We start from the raw sequence: 19,040 nt of genomic DNA, 5'->3' as shown, positions 1-19,040 counted from the left end.
ACTGTGGCTCAAGTGGTAGATTGCTAGCCTTGAGCTGAAGAGCTGAGGGACAGCACCCAGGCCCAGTGTTCAGGCCCCACAACCGGACCCCCCCCCAAAAAAAATCCCTCCATAATACTGTGAAATATGTGAAATTTATGTAATCAGCTAATCTCCATATAAAAATAGAAGGGCCAGGCACCGGTGGCTCACACCTGTAATCCTAGCTACTCAGGAGGCTGAGATCAGAGAATCTCAGTTCAGGAAACTCCATGAGACCCTTATCTCCAATAAACCACTAGAAAACCAGAAGTGGCACTGTGGCTCAAGCGGTAGAGCTCTTGCCTTGAGCTGAAGAGCACAGGGACAGTGACCAGGTCCAGAGTTCAAGCCCCACAACCGACAAAAAAAAAAAAGAAAAGTGAGAGAAGGAATGAGTTAAGAGCGATGGGTGGCAACGTTGTCAGACACCTTGTATTCATATACTGCTTTATAGAATAGGAACATCCTTGTCCAACTACTTAAATAATAAAAATGTAAAAAAAAAAATCCCTGCCAAGTAAAAATAGGAGGCTCACACTGTCTCATTCTGGCTCTGCCCTAACTAGATCTATCTTTAGGCCACAGCAAAAACCATTTCCTTTTGTTGCCTGAATATTCTCAGCTATAAAAGAAAGAATGATTCTTGTTCCCAATCTATGTAATAGGTAAGAAAAGGGAATGGAAAAATGTGAAGTAACTATAACTTCCCCCCCAAAAAAAAAAAACTGTACTAAATTTCATTTTTAAGTACAGTTCTAGGTAATTTAGTCCATCTGCTAGGAAAAATATCATAAAAACAAAAATAGAGTAATAGCTTAAACTCACTAGCTAAGGGCTGGTGAGAATTTTAATAACAATTCATATACAAATGAATAACTGAGAGTCAGGTACAGAACACAGTACTACAAATTACCCGCACAGTTTAAACATGGAAATGAACAGCCCATGAGTTCCAAAAGGTTCCTTGAACATCATTTTCAGCCCATAACAGTCTCATTAAGTATTGCAGGAATTCTATTTGCACACTGTAGGTGTCACACTTGCTACTTCAGTAACTACCCTTCTGATAATGCAAGAACAGAAAGTCTCCAGTGAGAGTGATGATCAACCTTCAATCCTGAATCCTAATTAAGTTGAAACCCAACAAAACTAGAGGACTGAAGGGTGGAGATTGAGCTAAATGGAAGAGCACTTGCCTGGCAAGTGCAAGGCCCTGAGTTCGGTCCTCAGCTGGGGGAGGGAGGAGGGGGAGGAGGAAAGGAAAGCCAGGAACCCAGGGTTTACACCTATAATCCTAGCTACTCAGGAGGCTGAGATCTGAGGATCACGCTTCTAAGCCAACCCCGGGCAGGAAAGTCTGTGAAACTCTTACCTCCAATAAACCACCAGAAAAGGAAGTGGTGCTATAGCCTTGGGCTAGTAGAGCACTAGCCTTGGGCTAAAGAGCTGAGGGATAGCACCCAGGCCCAGAGTTCAAGACCCATAACGGACAAAAAAAGACACAACAGGACTGAAACGGAATTAATGTGAAAGTTAATATTAACTAACATGAATTAATTAATTTAAGGAAGACAGTAACCGTTTTACTTGACTATTTCTTCAAATAGCTTCCTCTGCTAGTAAAAATTTGTGTTTCTAATAATGCTTAGAGGAAAATGAGAGTCACAACCAGCCTCTGTGCTCAACAGAAATGAGTTAGCCTAATAAGGATGGATAGATATTTAATCTGGATCCTCTTTTTCTCTCTTTGCATGAGGGACCATAAGAGGCTAGCTTCTATTTTTTTAACAAAATAAATACTTGGGCAGAACATTATGAAAAGGAATTAAAAACTCCATAGAAAATAAGAAAGATAAGCCTGAAAGCAGTAAAAGTAGGAGACAGAATTCAAATTGCAGCATTTAGTTTTAAATCTGACGATACTCTTGTTTCTTAGGCCAATGGTATTGGTGACAGCTGGAAATAGGACTTCATGAATTATAAAGGGACAAATGGTTGAATCTAGAAAATTAAGACTGTAGAACCTGTGAGCAGGAACAGAAAGGGGAAAATGAGGGAGAAGGAAGAAGGGGTGACATTGTCAAGAAGCATTGCACTCGTAACCTGACTTATGGAATTGTAGCCCCTTTGAACAACTAATTAAGAATTAAAAAAAAAAAAAACTAGAAAAGAGAGAAGGCAGAAATGTTCAGAAAGACCACTTCTGACCAATGACAAGAAAACCGCATCTCCAGATCTTCAGTGATGCACGGGGACTTGAACATCAGAAGTGGCTACCTGAGCACAGAACTTCCTCTTGTGTTATTCAAGATCCTCTAAGAAGCAGGAAGCTAGGAAAGCTCTATATCTAGAGGAAGATCTAGGAGAAAAAAATAAGAAGAGCACCTTGGGAGGGTAATTAACTGTCGTTGGTGAAGCAGGTCTGATCCCAGGAGCAGGAGGCTGGGAAAGAAGGAAGGCTGAGTAGAGACATGGAAGGCTACAGTGCAGCTGTAGAGAAAGCTGACCACTGCTGGCCAGCAGGCGGCTGAGGAATGAGTGGCCTTTACCGTCCCTGTGGTGTTTAATCAAAGGCAGGATGGGAAGGGGAGGAGGTAACAGCCCCTGGACCCACGAGCCAACTGAATTGAGGAGGGTCACCTTGCTGCCTCAACTCCCAGAATCCAGTTTTCCACTCTCCAAAGTTTAATTCTGTCTGCCACTGAGAATTACACACCATCCGGTAAAGAAGAGTCCATTATTTTATACATCACTAAAAACGCCTATTAAATCCGAACATAATCACTTCACAGCACTTAGTACGTTCTATTTATTAAAAAGGCACTTAAGGAGTTAACTACGTTTCAATCCATATTTGAAGCTATTAAAAGAGGAAAGAAGCTATGTATGTTATCTACAACCTTTCAGAGACCAATGCCTCTCAATCATTATTCACCTTGGTCACCATAATCCAGTTTCGCCCACTCATTTTCCTCCATGCCACGGGAATGTTAGAGATCATTTTAATTTTCTTTTTATCATGGTACCAGGGTTTGAACTCAGGACCTTTATAAGCAAACACCCTACCAATTGAACCAAATCCCTGGTTTCAATTTAAGTTTTTTGTTTTTTGTTTTTAGATAAGGTCCTGCACTTTAGCTCAGTACTGGCCTTTCACTGTGATCTTCCAACCCTAGACTCTTATAAAGCTGGGATTACAAGCCTGCACTACCATACCCAGACCATAGATAACTCTTTGTGTGTTGTGTGTACACATGCATGCATTTAGAGAGGGAGAGGGAGAGGGAGAGGGAGAGGGAGTGTGTGTGTGTGTGTGTGTGTGTGTGTGTGTGTGTGTGTGAGGGAGAGGGAGAGGGAGTGTGTGTGTGTGTGTGTGTGTGTGTGTGTGTGTGTGTGTGTGTGTGTGTGTGTGTGTGTGTGTGTGTGTGTGTGTGTGTGTGTGTGTGTGTGTGTGTGTGTGTGTGTGTGTACTCCAGGGAGAACAGATTCCTTGGAAGCAGAGAACAGGCCCCTAGGATATGAAATACAGGAAACGCAAGTTGCAATGGGGAAGTAGAATCTGATGACGAGAGGGCTAAGAGGCACAGATGATGATGAGTCAGGGAAGGAGACTCTGAGTCATCAGACACGGCCTCACACTTCTAGAAGGGCTTCGGGAGAGGAGGCCAGCCTCTGATCTAAGATAATTCTGATTCATTCTAATACTTTGGTTTGAGTTCCTCTTAACTTCAATATTTATAGGATTCTATGTAGGCCAAAATTGAACTCTCAAAGGATCATTTCTGACAAGTAAGTTTTAAAATAGCATCCATATGAGTCAGTTGTAATGGGTTTACAGGGGGGGAAATTAATTACCTGAAAAAAAACCTATGTTGTCAAAAGTTGACAGTCAGTTCCAAGGAGCAAGTCTCCATCAAGTTGGTATCATGGACAACTTTCAAGCCAAACTAGGAAAGCTGTTTTTTGGGTAAGTTCAAGATATACTCCCCCCAGTCCTGAACATGCCTGTCAAACAGAAATCCACAGAAAACTGTTTCCTTTCATCTGTAGAACTGACTCAAACACATTTGATGCCAGGCACCAGTGCCTCACACCTCACCTTAGTTACTCAGGAGGCTGAGATCTAAGGATCACAGTTCGAAGCCAGCCCAGGCAGGAAAGTCGTGACTCTTTATCTCCAAATAACTTCCAAAAAGCTGGATATGGCACTGTGGCTCAAAGTGGTAAAGCACTAGCCTTGAGCACAAAAGCTCAGATATAGTGCCTAGGCCCTGACTTCAAGCTCCAGGACTGGCACAAAACACACACACACACACACACACAGACACACACACACACGCACACGCACACACACACAGTATATCTGTTATTATAATTATAAATATGATAATTTTATAAAATTAAAATAAAATCATCTCTCCAGTGCAATTGCATGTTTTAGGTTATTTATCATATGCATGAACTCACACTTTACAAACAATATTTTGACACCCAATATTTTGACACCAATTGAAAATTCCTAATAGAAACTTGTTCCACTAAAACAAACAAACTAGATAAAATCTCTAATCCTTGGAAATGACAAGTGAAAGTCTGGCTTCCAAGCCTATTTTAACTTCCTAATTGGCGTGAAGTCATCAAAAAAAAAAAAAAAAAAAAAAAAACCAAGATCTAGTAAGAGTATCTAACTTTGAGAAAGATCTTGCTCTGAGGCAAGGATTGTTAAGTGAGACCACAGCCAATGGTTCTCAGTGTCGTTTACCACAGAATCACCTCGGAGGAGGGGGAAAGAGCTGCAGTAAAGTACACTACGGAAAGAATGTCAAGAAGATTTCTCCCCTTAGGTAAGACACGTGCATTCACTTTCACACACATACAAACACATTCACACATTACAATATAGAAACAATTCAAATATGATTTTAGTAATGTTACAAAACACTTGAAAGAAAAACAGTCATTTCATGAAACAAAAACCAACATTACAAGTTATGCAAAGTGAAAGATCTCACTGCAAGCTGCTGACCAGCAGCGGGTAGGAGGGCTAGGAAGGAGAAATAGGTTGGGAGGAGAGAGAAGTGAGGGGGAGCTAACAAGGAGAATGAATAGGGACTAGATTGTTCACAACTATGAAAACAGGACAATGAAACCAATGAAAGGGGGAGTGACCAAGGAGATGAGATTGGTTGAAATAGAATGAACGTGTATGGAAATGTAACCGTGAACCTCTTCCCCCATAACCAATGTGAGCTAAGTTTTTTTTTTTTTTTTTGGTCCGGTTGTGGGGCCTGAACTCTGGGCCTGAGCACTGTCCCTCAGCTCTTCAGCTCAAGGCTAGTGCTCTACCACTTGAGCCACAGCGCCACTTCCGGCTTTTTTCTTTTTGCTTATGTGGTGCTGAGGAATCGAACCCAGGGCCTCAGGCATGCAAGGCAAGCGCTCTACCACTGAGCCAACTTCCCAGCCCTGTGAGCTAAGTTTTTTAAAAAAAAAGTTATGCAAGGGATTGGAGCCCAATGAAAGAATGAGGAAGAAGGAGAGAAGCCAGGAGGGTCAGGGAGGAAAAAAGAACTGATTCCTGGCCTGTACCTGATCAATGCTCAAGACGCTCCGGCCTACAGAGGAACATGGTTGGGGATATCACCCACGATGCCTTCCCTGGGCACGTATTTTTTAAAGGGCGGTGTCTGAGACAGAGAGAGTTGATGTGAAATGCATGTCTTGAAAGCCAGAAGAGTCTTTCTGCATGAAGCCACCATGCCCAAATGGGGACTGTCCGGCCTCAGCACGGGGGATGATGACAGAGAGGCATGAAGCAGCATGGTCTCAGACAGCTTCAGCACTCTGTGAGGCTCTCTGCCTCTTCCTCCCTGCAGCTTTCCTGATACTCCAGGCCTCGACCACATCTGTGCTCTGATTTCCCGAGCATGCACTGGAGGCTAGCAAGGAAGACATGTCCATGTGACAAGAGGACACATGCACAGAGGTAAATGCGTGCGGAGAGGCTTTTTAAAGGACACCACAGACCTGCCGCACTATTTTTAAAGGCAGTAAGATTCCTGGGCGGCTGTCCACCTCCAGTAAGTACAACACGTCCTGACATGCCAGAGAGAACATCTCCAGAATGCTGGTGGTGAGCTCGTCCCTCAGAACACACGCAGAAGCGTGCTCCACGGGCCCGCCCCACGCCCCAGTGCCAGGTGTCTGCTTCATAGCTGGCAGCACCATCACTGCAAAGTACTCACTTGAAAACCCTGCCCTGAGAAAGACCGTATAAAATGGGACACTTGTCCAGCACCTGACCAGTCAAGACTCACCCTGGTCCACGGCTCTTGCTACTAGGTGCCTTCCTCTACCCACAGATGCCGCCATCAACCCCTCTGCCAGAACCAGCGTCTAAGCCCACAGCTTCCCCCTTTGCAATCTGCCTTTTTTACTGTCTACTCACCATAATTTCTCTCTGTTCTTCTAGGTTCTTCAGAAAGTTTGAAAACTCACGTAAGGACGCATCTGTAATGAGAAAGGAGTGAGTGTGCGGTGGCCCAGACAGAGGAAGCGAACCACGACCCCGGGCTCACATACCTATGCAGCGTTCGTCGTCCGTCTCCGCATCGCCAATGAACTCAAATTTAAAGTCTCTGAGTGAGTGAGCAAACTTGCGCTGCGCTGCAGAAAGACCTGGAAAGAAAGGCACATCCATGACTAGGGTCTTCATTTTAAGCCAGCTGGGCTTTCTTTTTTGCAATTAAGTCATTGGGATATTTATGAGACCATTCCCAGGTCACACCAAATTATCACTCTAAGTAGATGGCCCTCGGGCAGCTAACAAGCAGCAGCATACAAGAAGTACACCCATCTGTTTCACCATGTACAACATGACTTCGTGGGTTCATACAGCCCAAGGGCCACACATTCCCTGCCTGCTTCAATCTAATACCTTTAAGGAGAATGTTACACTGCTAAGACAAGAAGAGATGGAGAGCTCCCCTCCCCTCCATTTTGAGAAGGAACAACCATGCTTCCACCATCTTCTACCTGACACCCTCTGGGCGGCCTCTGTTCTATTCCATGTCCTGGTACAGATTCCTGGGGAATCATTTATTCCCTCACCCACTCGTTCTTCCCCAGATCTATTTCACCTCATTTCCCTAAAGCCCTTATACCCTGTCCCTGCTCACTCAAGTCAGAGCTTGCCTACTTCCAAAGTTCAAGCTAGGATTAGGAGTGCCCACACCTGACAGTCCTGTCAGGGTTTCATGAGACCAGACTGCCAACCACAGCTTCAAGCAAAGGGTGTGCAAAACTCAGCCAGCCGGGTGCCCAAGTGACAAATAGTCACCACAGCCAGAGAAACCCCAAAAGATTCCCAAGAATGTTCATGGTAAACAACATCAGGGAGCTAGGTAACTGAAAGCCAAGATTAAATGGCACACAAAGCAATTCTACAAAAGAATACGCATCATCATCTAGAGATTAAGAGAATCATGGCAAATGACTTTTTAAATAAGCCTACAGATGAGTGTGACTCAGTGGTAAAGCAAGAGCTAGCAAGAGGCTTCGGTACGATGACTTCTAAAGAAATAGATAATGTGCAGAGGCTAGTAAACTCTGACTGGGTTAGAATTCAAGACATAAAAGATAGAGGTTAAGGACATATGTACAAGACACATATATTTACTAGACATCAATGGAGAAAGTTAAAACCCTAGTTAAAAAAAAAAGGTGGACACAACTGAAGTGACACTTCACAGAAGTAAATTCAAATAGCCTACAGCCACACAAAAGGTACTCGAAGTCAACAGTGATCAAAAACCCGAAAATCAACATTTCCAGTCTCCTCAATACAACACTCATGCAACTGGCAAATGTTAATGACACTGGCAGCTCCAAGAGCTGATATGACTCTGTGTGAGGAAACAACTGTTTACACTGCCAGAGAGGGGAAAACCCTGGCATAATTATTTTTTTCATCAGTGGGCCATTTCCTGGTAAATCTGACGAAGCCCTACAACCCAGAGATGTTGGTAAATTTCTCAGAGAAAACTCTCGCACATGAGCAAGAGCACTCGTAGCCATGTACTAGAAAATCCACAGCGGGACTCAGCACTGTGACAGTCAAAGACAAGCCAGGGGCAGCAGACTCTCTTACATGGAGTTCAAAATAAGCTAAGGAATTCCTGTACGCCGCAAATCTGGGTCACAAAGTTATGGAACTGCAAGTGAATCATGATCTCATGCCAGGCAGGGTTTCACTTCTATGTGAAGGCAAGTGATACAGCTGGATCTTTGCAGGGATTATTTGAGTTCATAATCGCACTGAAGTAAAGAGAATCTAAGAATAGATACTTGTACAATTTTGCAAAACTGTACCATGTCTTGAAAGTAGGTTGCTGGGGATCAGACCCAAGGAGGGCCTTACCCATGGTAAATACACCTTATACTCACTGAGCTACAAGGTAGCTGAGGTGGCAAGGTAAGTGTTGGTATCATCCTTTTGTCACCACACACACACACACACACACACACACACACAGAGCCAGGGAAGTGGTGACACTGTCCTTTACCTGACATATAATTGTAACCCCTCTGTACATCACCTTTATACTAACAAAAAAAAAATTAAAAGACACATATACAAATGAGGTAAGTCACATTCAAGATAAATTAGCGGCCGGGTGTTGGTGGCTCATGCCTGTAATCCTAGCTACTCAGGAGGCTGAGATATAAGGACCACAGTTCAAAGCCAGCCTGGGCAGGAAATTCCATGAGCCTCTTATCTCCAATAAACCTCTAGAAAAGCGAAAGTGGTGCTGTGGCTCAAGTGGTAGAACAGTCACCTTGAGCTGAAGAGCACAGGGTCAGCACCCAAGCCCAGAGTTCAAGCCCCATGACAGACCAAAAAAAAAAAAGATAAATTAGCAAGTTGACCAAGATCACAGAGCCCTTCAGACAGCCAGCAGTAAGGACCAGGTCTCAAGGGTCTGGTACTTCATGAATGTCCTTTCATAACACCACTGTGCCTCTCAGGACAGTTCACCATCCCCAGTTCCTTTGTCTAGACCTCACCTGACAGGAACTGTTCTCTTGTCTACATGACTCTAATGTAGAATTCTACTAAATGAAAACTCATAGGCATTTCCTCCATGACCCATCCCTCACCTCTATGAATCCCTGAAGACGCGAAATGAACATGCTCTAAACATCCCTTCAAAGCTGGCATACACTAGGGGGCTCATGTCAAGCCTGACTGTGCACAAAAAGCACACCCAACTTCAATAATAAACAGAGCTTGATCTTCAAATGAACTTGCCACTACTCCATAGTTTTCCAGGCCTGTGTTTTGAGATTCATAACCAACAAAACAAGACAGAAAATATAGGCTGGATAATTTCTCAGGTCTTATATTAAAGTGTTTAATCATGTTGATTTTTGCAGCTGGTAAAAGACAGGTCTAGTTTCATTCTTCTGAAGGTGCATATCTGATTTTCTTATCATCACTTTATTTCACTTTGTAAAACTGGGCACTTTTATTCACCATAATGCTCCTAAAATCCTGCCAAGTTGCTATATATACCAACAGTCTACCTTGAGTGTAGTTCAGTTGCTACTGGTCTGTTAAGGCTTTCTGCTTCTTCATAACTCAATCTTGGTAAAGTGGATGTGTCCAGGAATCTGTCTACTTGATCTACTAAGTTTTCTATTTCTTTATGACTTAATCTTGGTATGATGTAATTGTCCACTTCTTCTGTTAGGAGCTTTGTCATGTAGGTGTTCATAATAAACACTAATGACCCTTTGTACCAATTAGAATTTGAATTCGAGTTTGGAGAGGCTCCAGAACCTGGTCCAAATTGCTACTGCTTGATAATGCTACAAACGGGGAGAATGGTTTCTTACAACACTGACATCTACTTTGTGTGGCTATCTGGCCCAAGTGGATGGGAAGCTCGGGGTGCATGTATACCTTGACTATAGTTCTGGGCAACAGTGTGGGTGCGTTAAATCAGTGACCTGTAACATCAGAAGTTTCATACAACTTCCACTCCCGCAGGCGTGAGACTGCAAGGGGAATCCATGAAGAGAGGCAGCATGTTCCATAACCCTAGGCTTGAAATGTAAACAAACAATGAGTAAATGCCTTTCCTCCCTCACTAAACTGGAACTCCAGGATTCTTGACGTATCACATTGAACTCCAAAGCTTTTTTTTTTTGAAGTAGAGAAAATGCACCTAGATGCCCACATTCTTCTGCATGTAGAGACTGAAATAAAGATTACCAACTATGCCAAAGTCTGCCAAGTAAAGTCTGCTCTCTGCACACCAAAATTTACCAATTAAACTTAAAGATCTGGGTTTATACTCCTAAGAACTTGGTATCTATCATGCCAGTTTCTTGCCAAAGAAATAATGCTAAATAACTTGGAAAACAAAATTCTTCCAGGACCATGGGCTAGCCCCACGTTTCCCTTGTGTTTTCCAGTTTTGACAAAAAACCTGCAGGGGCACTATATGTAAAAAGAACATTGAAGCTTTTCTCTGCAAGTCAACAAAGAAAGGAAATTACTTGTTTTGTGGTTTAAAGAATGGTACAAACATCTTGTGAGTACAGAATGCATAACTTGTCTAGTCTAGACTTGAACACCAAATCACAGCTTGTTTTGGTAGCAGTTCATAAGCCAACCATCTCTGGAGCCAGCAAGTTAAAGCACTTCTAGCCTTAACTCCCCAAGACAAGCCTGCCTGGAGTATCTATTACTGAGCTCTTCTCAGTCACAGAATAAACAGCACTAAAGTCACTAGGATGACTTGAAGTGATAAACTGAGGGAGCTGAAGACAAATTACAAATGCACTATCAATGTAGTGTGCAAGGCTTAAAACCTAATATGATGCAGAAGTGATGCCAAGTGTTCACCAAAACATCCAAGTAATTATGTTAAAAAAAACAAAAACCTTGAAACTGGAGTAAATCCATTGTCATGCCCACACTGGAGAACATCATCAGCCTTCCCTAAACCGCACATCACAATCCAATCACTGTGTACACTGAGTAGAATCAGTCAATTGCAGCTAGGTTCTGAGCTAGGCAGTCAGAGAAATGTGCCTGCTACAATAGGATACTTTATGAGAAAGGGAAGCTGCCAATCACCTAGCCTACTGACCACAGATTTTTGTCATAGACAGATAGACAGACAGACAGATCGACAGACAGACAGACTGACATAGATATGATAATATACATACTGTCAGAGATAGCCATTGATATCTATATAATTATGTAGTCATGTATGTCTATAGATATATAGACACAGATATAGACTTAGATATAGATATAATCTGCGGGGGACTGGTGGCTCATGCCTGTCTTCATATCTACTTAGGAGGCTGATATCTGAAAATCACAGTTTGAAGCCAGCTGGAGCAGAAAAGTCCAGAAGGCTCTTATCTCCAATTAACCATCAAAAAGCTGGAAATGGAGCTGTAGCTCAAATGGTAGAGGTACTAGCCTTGAGCAAAAAAGATTAAGGACTGTGCCCAGGCTCTGAGTTTAAGCCTAAGGATCTGAAAAAAAATCAATAAATATAGATAGATAGACAGACAGACAGACAGACAGATAGGTAGATATCAGTAAGAACACATGCACAAAAATAAAATAAACAGGTTAAGACAGCTAACATACTGCATCAATTTCCTCTTGCTGCTCCCACAAATTACTACCAATATAGTGACTCAGAATAATGCAAGTGTATTAGCTTATAGGTCATGGAAGTTCCAAGTCTAAACTGGGTATCCTGGGGCTAAAATAAAAATGCATTCCTTCTGAGTGCATTCCTTCTAGGAATCAAACTTCTAGTCTTCCCAAATAGTTTGGCTTTTGCCCCCAGCCACCACTGAGCTTCTGCTTGGTCCTCACATCCCTCTCTCCTTCAGGGCTACTGCGATTATGTCTGCCCTTAGGACAATCTAGGAATACCTCCCTAATCACACCTGGAAGATCTTTCTTTTCTCTTTGGCCATGTGAAAACAGCATAGGTTTCAAGAGATTCACATGGAACATCTCTGGAGGACGATTAACCTGCCCACCATACTCCCTTCATGGTTACTGACAGCAGATGGGGGTTCTGGGTAGAGCAATTTGCTGGAGGAGAAGTGAGACACCACACATTAGTCATCACAACTACCAGAGTCCACTGAGGCAGGTGCTATTGTTATGTCCCTGTGACAGAGGAGGAAACAGGCACAGGAGAAGCAGCTTACTCATCCCAGATCATACATACAACCAGCAAGCAGTGGACCACAGAGATAAAGCAAAGCTGCTCACATGAAGGTGGGACAGGAAACCTGCTCCACTAGTCGTCACCTCTCAGAGATCCCTGATGAGGTTACACGCTGCAGAAGACAACCCAAAAGCCACGGGCAGCAACCGCCACCTGCACAGCCTAATGAGCGAGGCACAACACTGGGTAACCAGCCCAATTTAACAAGAACCCTCGTCTGTTCTTCCTAACACATGTCAGGACACTATTCCTGGAATGGAGCTCACAAGTGCTCCTGAATATACAGTCCAACAGCTTAACAGTTCACCACAGAAAAAGTGGCAAAGCGCGTGCATTCTCTTGTCTGCATGTATGTGGTATTATATGTGTATGTGCACACACATGTATGTTTTAGAGGTAAAGAGAAATTATTACTAAGTATGAAGAATATCCCCAGCAATTTACTCATGATGCCCACCTTCTCCAAGAAAACATCATAGCAAACAAGGGATGCTGGTGAGCTCTCAAGTTTGGCGTTTCCAGGAAATTGCCTGAATGCCAATATTAGAAACCAGGATCCTAAAGATTTGGCTATTCCTTCACTAAAATTTTAGTCCCTCAAATTCTCTAGTTACCAATGCAGGTACTACCTCTTTTATCTTCTAATCACTGGATTCATATATCTAACTCCTGATCTAATAAAGTAACTTGGCTGCAAATTTTATCTTAGAGAAATCTACTCCAATGACCCTATTTTATAAGAAACAAACCAGACAGAAAATTAGAGGCAGCATAATTTATTAAAAGAAAAAAATCCACTAGATGCCTGGCTCACACTCCTAGCTATTCAGGAGATTGATACCTGAGGATCGAAGTTCAAAGCCAGCCCAGACTCATTTCCAATTAACCACCCAAAAAAGCTAGAAGTGGATCTGTGACTCAAGTGGTAGAGTGCTAGCCTTAAGCAAAACTTCAAGAATAATGCCCAGTCCCTGAATTCAAGCCCCAGGACTGGCATTTAAAAAAAAAAAAAAAAAAAAAAAAAAACCTTTTTAAAGAAAAAAAAAGCCTTTTCAAATAGTGTGAAACGCTGCCTTTCTATCAGGTCTGTGGCTTCAGGCAAAGCGCAAACGTAGAAGGTCAGATCAGTAGCTTTACTCCTTACAAACTGAAAATCACTGAAATGCCACAAGCTTAATTAACATGGGATGTCCCACTTCTCCACAAGCAAATTGCTTTACCCCAAGTGTCCACATCCTAAGCTGGAAGGTTGTTATGGCACATGACCCCCTCTCCCTCCGATTTCACTGGGAGCAAAAGAGGACAGACAGGTGACCCAAGAACAGGTTCCACAAAACTGTTCGTGTCAAGGTACAGGCAGCAAAGCAGCAAGTCAACTGTACTGAATGCAGGGAAGAAGCTGAGTGGCAGGAATCTTCCTCTTAAGAAAACCTAGATGGCGATCACATGCATGCTGGCCTCAGGTGAGTGACATGAAAAGGAGGAGGAAACGCTGGAGGAGGAAGAACGCTTGGGCAGGCAAGAGTGACTTCATGGAGAAGACGGCATCTCAGCAATCGCCTGAAGGAGGCAAGGAATCCAGCCAACCAGGCAACTGGGAAAGTCTCTGAGTAAGCCATTTGTAGGCCTGCTACTGGGACGGCAAAAGGCTAGAGTAGCTGGAGTTGGCTGAGAGATGGATTGGCAGAGTAGTACATAAGAAGGTCAAAGACGATGGAAGGTCTGTCCAGGAACAAGACGGGGAGGCTGTGGAGACCTCCAAGCAGCACAGTAACAAGATGCAATGTCTGCCTGGAACATCCTGGGTGCTGCGGCAAGAGAAGTGATCAAGCAGAACAGTGAGAAAGGAGGTTTGGATGGGAAGTGCCTACACACACACACACACACACACACACACACACACACACACACACACACACACACACACACACACACACACACACACACACACACACACACACACACACACACACACACACACACACACACACACACACACACACACACACGGCTCACCTACTGAGGCTTGATCCTCAGTGGGTGGCTCCCATCACCGAGAAACAACTAGATCATCAATAGATTCATTGGTTGATGGATTCATAACTTGATGACATTACTGAGAGGTGACAAGTGGAAGCCCTTGAGGGCCATCACTTATCCCAGGCCCCTTTGTTCCTCTCTCTGCTTCCTGACTGCCACCAGGTGAGCAACTTTGCTCTTCCACCATGATGGTCTACCTTACCACAACCCAGACAAAAGGGAGGCAGCCAGCCGGCCATGAATTGAAACCACGCAAGTCGCAAATCGGGAGCCATTTAAATAAGTTGTTCTCTGAGGAACTGGTCACCGCAACAAAGAATCTAAGACAGCAGGCTATTGCCCTAATCCAGGCAAGAGATGGTGATGGTTGGTTTCAAGAAGTTTCTTGGAAACTCTCCCAATGACTGGTAAGACTCAATCTCAATGTAATAATTCTGGGGTTTACATGCAAAACTTCCCAAAGGAGCCTGGCGTTGGTGGCTCACTCCTGTCATCCTAGCTACTCAGGAGGCTGAGATCTGAGGATCATGGTTCAAAGCCAGCCCTGGCAGGAAAGACTGTGAGATTCCTATCTCCAATAAACCACTAGAAAACCGGAAGTGGCACTGTAGCTCAAGTGGTAGAGCGCTAGCCTTGAGCTGAAGAGTGCAGGGACAGTGCCCAGGCCCAGAGTTCAAGCCCCATGACCGACCCAAAAAAAAAAAAATTCCCAAAGGATATCATTACCTTTGAGGTTCCTTTGCCTCAATGCTAAAACAGTCTGTTTGTAAGTACTGTGGTAATTAGTAGGGTGTTCTTGTTCTTATGGGTTGAATGATGTTGTTCTGAAATTTACATGTTGAAGTCTGACCTGACCTTAAGTTCCTTAGAACACGTTCTTATAGGGACAAGGGGCCCCAACAGAGTATTCAGTTAAAGTGAGGTCTTAAGGGAAGATCCTAAACTAGTATGTCTGCAGTACTATTAAAAGGGGGTGGTGCCAGTGGCTCCTGTCTGAAATCCCAGCTACTCAGGAGGCTGAGACCTGAGAACCACAGTTTGAAGCCAGCCTTGTCAGGAAAGGCTATGGGTCTCTCTTGGTGCTCAATTAAACACCAAGCTGGAAGCAGAGCTGTGGCTCAAGTGGTAAAGCACTAGCCTCAGGGACAGCACAGACCCCGAGTTCAAGCCCCAGGAAAACCACCAAAAAAAAAAAAAGTGGGAGGGGGGGAAGGGTGGGCACTGGTGGCTCACACCTGTAATACTAGCTACTCAGGAGGATGAGATCTGAGGTTCAAAGCCAGACCAAGCAGGAAAGTCCATGAAACACTTATCTCCAATAACCCACCAGAAAACTGCAAGTGGCACTGTGGCTCAAGTGGGAGAGCACTCACCCGGAGCTGAAGAGCACAGGGACAGCACCCAGAGTTCAAGCCCCACAACCGACCCCCACCCCCCAAAAAAAACCTGGGCAGGAGGGAGAATTTGGACAAGAAACACAACAAGGGAAAGAGATAAAGAGAAAAGACAGCCACATATAAACCAGGGAGAAATACCTGGGCCTTCCCTGGGCCTGCAGAAAGAACCAGCCTTACTACGATCATGTTTATCTAGTCTCCACAATAGTGAGACAATACATCTCTATTGTTTAGCTGAAAAGGGGTCTGTCTCTACAGATTAAAAACAGGACAATATGAAAATGCTATCTGCAAATACTGTTTTCAAGGATGTTAAGCTCCATGACAAAACATAATATTGTTCAAACATTCTGGTACTGAATATCGCAACTTGGCAAACAAAGTGGTTTCCAAAATGCTCTAAGACAAAAACAAAAACAAACCCACAAACAGGAGTAATGTCAAGACAAGTTACTTTGTTAACCACAGGGTATTCCTCAGGCCCAAAGTCAATATTAGCAGGACTTAGATATCAGGTGCTCATCTGGCTTCACCAATGCGAGCCTTTCCTCTAGTCTTTCTGTCGAAGGATCACCGATGGCACTAGCGTCCCTGCCTGCCAGCCACAACCAAAGCTGCCGCTCAACTCCCCCATTTCCACCCAACGCTTCAGTATTTTCCTTACAATAAATGTTTAAATTACAAAAAAAAAAAAAGAGAGAGAGACTGCTATTGTTGTTGCTGTTTTCTTTTTGGTCTTGTTTGTTCGTGTATCTGTCGTTAGGAGAGTAACAAGGAGCACAAAAATGAAAGGACAAAGGGTGAACAAATGCAGCAGTGGTACTCACTAGACATTATGTCGAAAATGAACTACACAATTCGTGGGTGAGGAATCGGAGAAAAAGACTGGGAGACCCGGGCGCCGATGGCTCACGCCTATAATCCTAGATACTCAGGAGGCTGAGATCTAAGGATCGCGGTTCAGAGCCAACCTGGGCAGGAAAGACTGTGAGACTCCTATCGCCAATAAACCACTAGAAAACCAGAAGTGGCGCTGTAGCTCAAGTGGTAGAGCGCTAGCCTTGAGCTGAGGGACAGCGCTCAGGCCCAGAGTTCAAGCCCCATGACTGACCAAAAAAAAAAAAAAAAAAAAAAAACTGGGAGAGAGCAAGGGAAGGGATGACACTATCCACAAAGAAATGTACTTATTACCTGACTTATGTAACGTAACATATTTGTATGTTCATTACCTTCATAATAACAATAAAAAATTTAACACAAAAAGACACTGCTACAGCCCTATTAGGGCCAAGTATCCAAAGGAATGTGACTTGGCATATAATCAAGATACTTGCATGCACATGTTTATAGCAGTATTATTACAATAGCCAAACTATGGAATCAGTCTAAATGCTCATAAACAAATGAACTGATTTTTAATGTGGTATATGTACACAATGGCATATTATTCAGCAATAAGGAATAAGGAAAATATCTAAAGATATCAGCAATATAAGCCTTGCTCAGAAAGACAAATACCATGTTTTCCCTCATGTGAAAAGTAGACCTAAAATAATAATAGCAATACAAATATGAAAGAAATGCTGTTGAGGGGGAAGGAGATGGTGAGGGGGGTATGATTTTAGTGCATCATATATATGTATGTATACATGTATATATATATATATATATACATACATACATACGTATATATATGGAAACAATGAAATTCACTAAAAGTTACAAAAAAAAGAAAAACAGTGAATCTGAACAGAGTGTATTACAGGCATGTATAGAAATATCACAATGAAAACAACTGTTTGGGGCTGGTAATGTGGCTTAGTGGTAGAGTGCTTACCTAGTAGGCATGAAGCCCTGGGTTCAATTCCTCAATACCACATAAACACAAAATGCCAGAAGTGATGCTGTGGCTCAATTGGTGGAGTACTAGCCTAGAGCAAAAGAAGCTCAGGGACAGTACTCAGGCAATGAGTTCAAGCACCAGGAATGGCGGAAGGAAGGAAGGAAGGAAGGAAGGAAGGAAGGAAGGAAGGAAGGAAGGAAGGAAGGAAGGAAGGAAGGAAGGAAGGGAGGGAGGGAGGGAGGGAGGGAGGGAGGGAGGGAGGGAGGGAGGGAGGGAGGGAGGGAGGGAAGGAAGGAACTGTATTATATCCACTAATAAAGAACATAGCTGAGTGCTGTTGGCACATGCCTGTAATCCTAGCCACTCAGAAGGACACCAGTTCAAAGCCAGCCTGGGGAAAGAAAGTCTGTGAGACTCTTACCTCCAACTAACCACAAGAAAACCAGAAATGGAGCTGTGACTCAAAACAGTAGAGCACCAACCTTGAACAAAAGAGCTCAGGGACAGAGCCTAGGTCCTAAGTTCAAGCCTAACAACTGCAAAATGAAAACAAATCAAAACACACACACACACACACACACACACACACACACACACACACACACACACACACACACACACACAATCACAGATAACTCTTAAAAAAGTGAACAACTTGCCATGAGAAAGAACTTGCTGTCCTGCTGCCTGGAATTCTGTCTCTGGGCCTCTGCCAGTAACTCGCTTCTCTGTGCTTACTTTTCCCTGTCATGTGCCAGCTGTCACATCTGTCTTGTACATCTGATCTGTTGCTGTCACTGAAGGTGGCTGACTCAAAGCCCTTCACAGATTCTTTCAACTTCAGCCCTCACTGCTGTTCCCTTCGTACTTCCCAAATCTAATTTCTCAAGAGAATTGGGATGGCTTGACTCATGTCTTTCCCACAGACGGCCACAGCAAGGCTGTCTGGTGCTCCACCTCACGCAGCTCAGTCACACGGGGAGGGGAGGGGAGGGGAGGAAGGAGGAGGTCACACACGCCTCTGAGCTACTCCTGAAACGAGGCCACCAGTGATGACCCAGGTACAAGGCCAGACAATTAAAAACCACCCTTTCCACACCAAGAAATACTCCTGAAGACTCTTACATTTACATATAAAATTGTACAAAAAGATCCTATGAGTAGAATCAAGTCCATGAGTCCATGAGATGGGCCAACGTCATGTAAGGAGCTGCTCAGCATGAAGAAACTGTGAAACCATCAACCGTAAGGCAGTGCTTCCAAGTGGCTTAACTGTGAACAGGACCCATCTCTTATTTGTTTTGCATTCCTATGGGCCAGTCTCTGCTCCAAGTGAGTACTCTGTGTGTTGCTCCTCACATCTTACAGATGAGCACAAGAAGGCACAGAGGCACCGCCCTGTTCAACGTGAATTCAGGGATGAAACCCAGGGATCCACCTCCAGTCTGAACCAGCACAGAATCC

The 19,040-nt window shown here is 43.7% G+C and overlaps 1 protein-coding gene across 2 annotated transcripts in view; it reads right to left on the bottom strand.

Moving 5' to 3' along the window:
- Arhgap10 (Rho GTPase activating protein 10) overlaps window positions 1-19,040 on the bottom strand; it is a 213,656-nt gene that overhangs the window by 145,950 nt on the left and 48,666 nt on the right. For both annotated transcript variants that reach the window (XM_070022178.1, XM_070022177.1), the window contains exons 2-3: window positions 6,604-6,699; window positions 6,470-6,531 (exon numbers count right to left, since the gene is read on the bottom strand). In XM_070022178.1, coding sequence (XP_069878279.1) covers window positions 6,470-6,531; window positions 6,604-6,699 — 158 coding nt within the window. The remainder of the gene's footprint in view (window positions 1-6,469; window positions 6,532-6,603; window positions 6,700-19,040) is intronic.

The sequence above is a fragment of the Dipodomys merriami genome, unplaced genomic scaffold (genome assembly GCF_024711535.1).
Source record: "Dipodomys merriami isolate MVZ:Mamm:240054 unplaced genomic scaffold, mDipMer1.0.p SCAF_15, whole genome shotgun sequence".
Classification (NCBI taxonomy): Eukaryota; Metazoa; Chordata; class Mammalia; order Rodentia; family Heteromyidae; genus Dipodomys; species Dipodomys merriami.
Note: the sequence above shows the minus strand (reverse complement) of the source record. Positions and strands in the feature narration are given on the sequence as shown.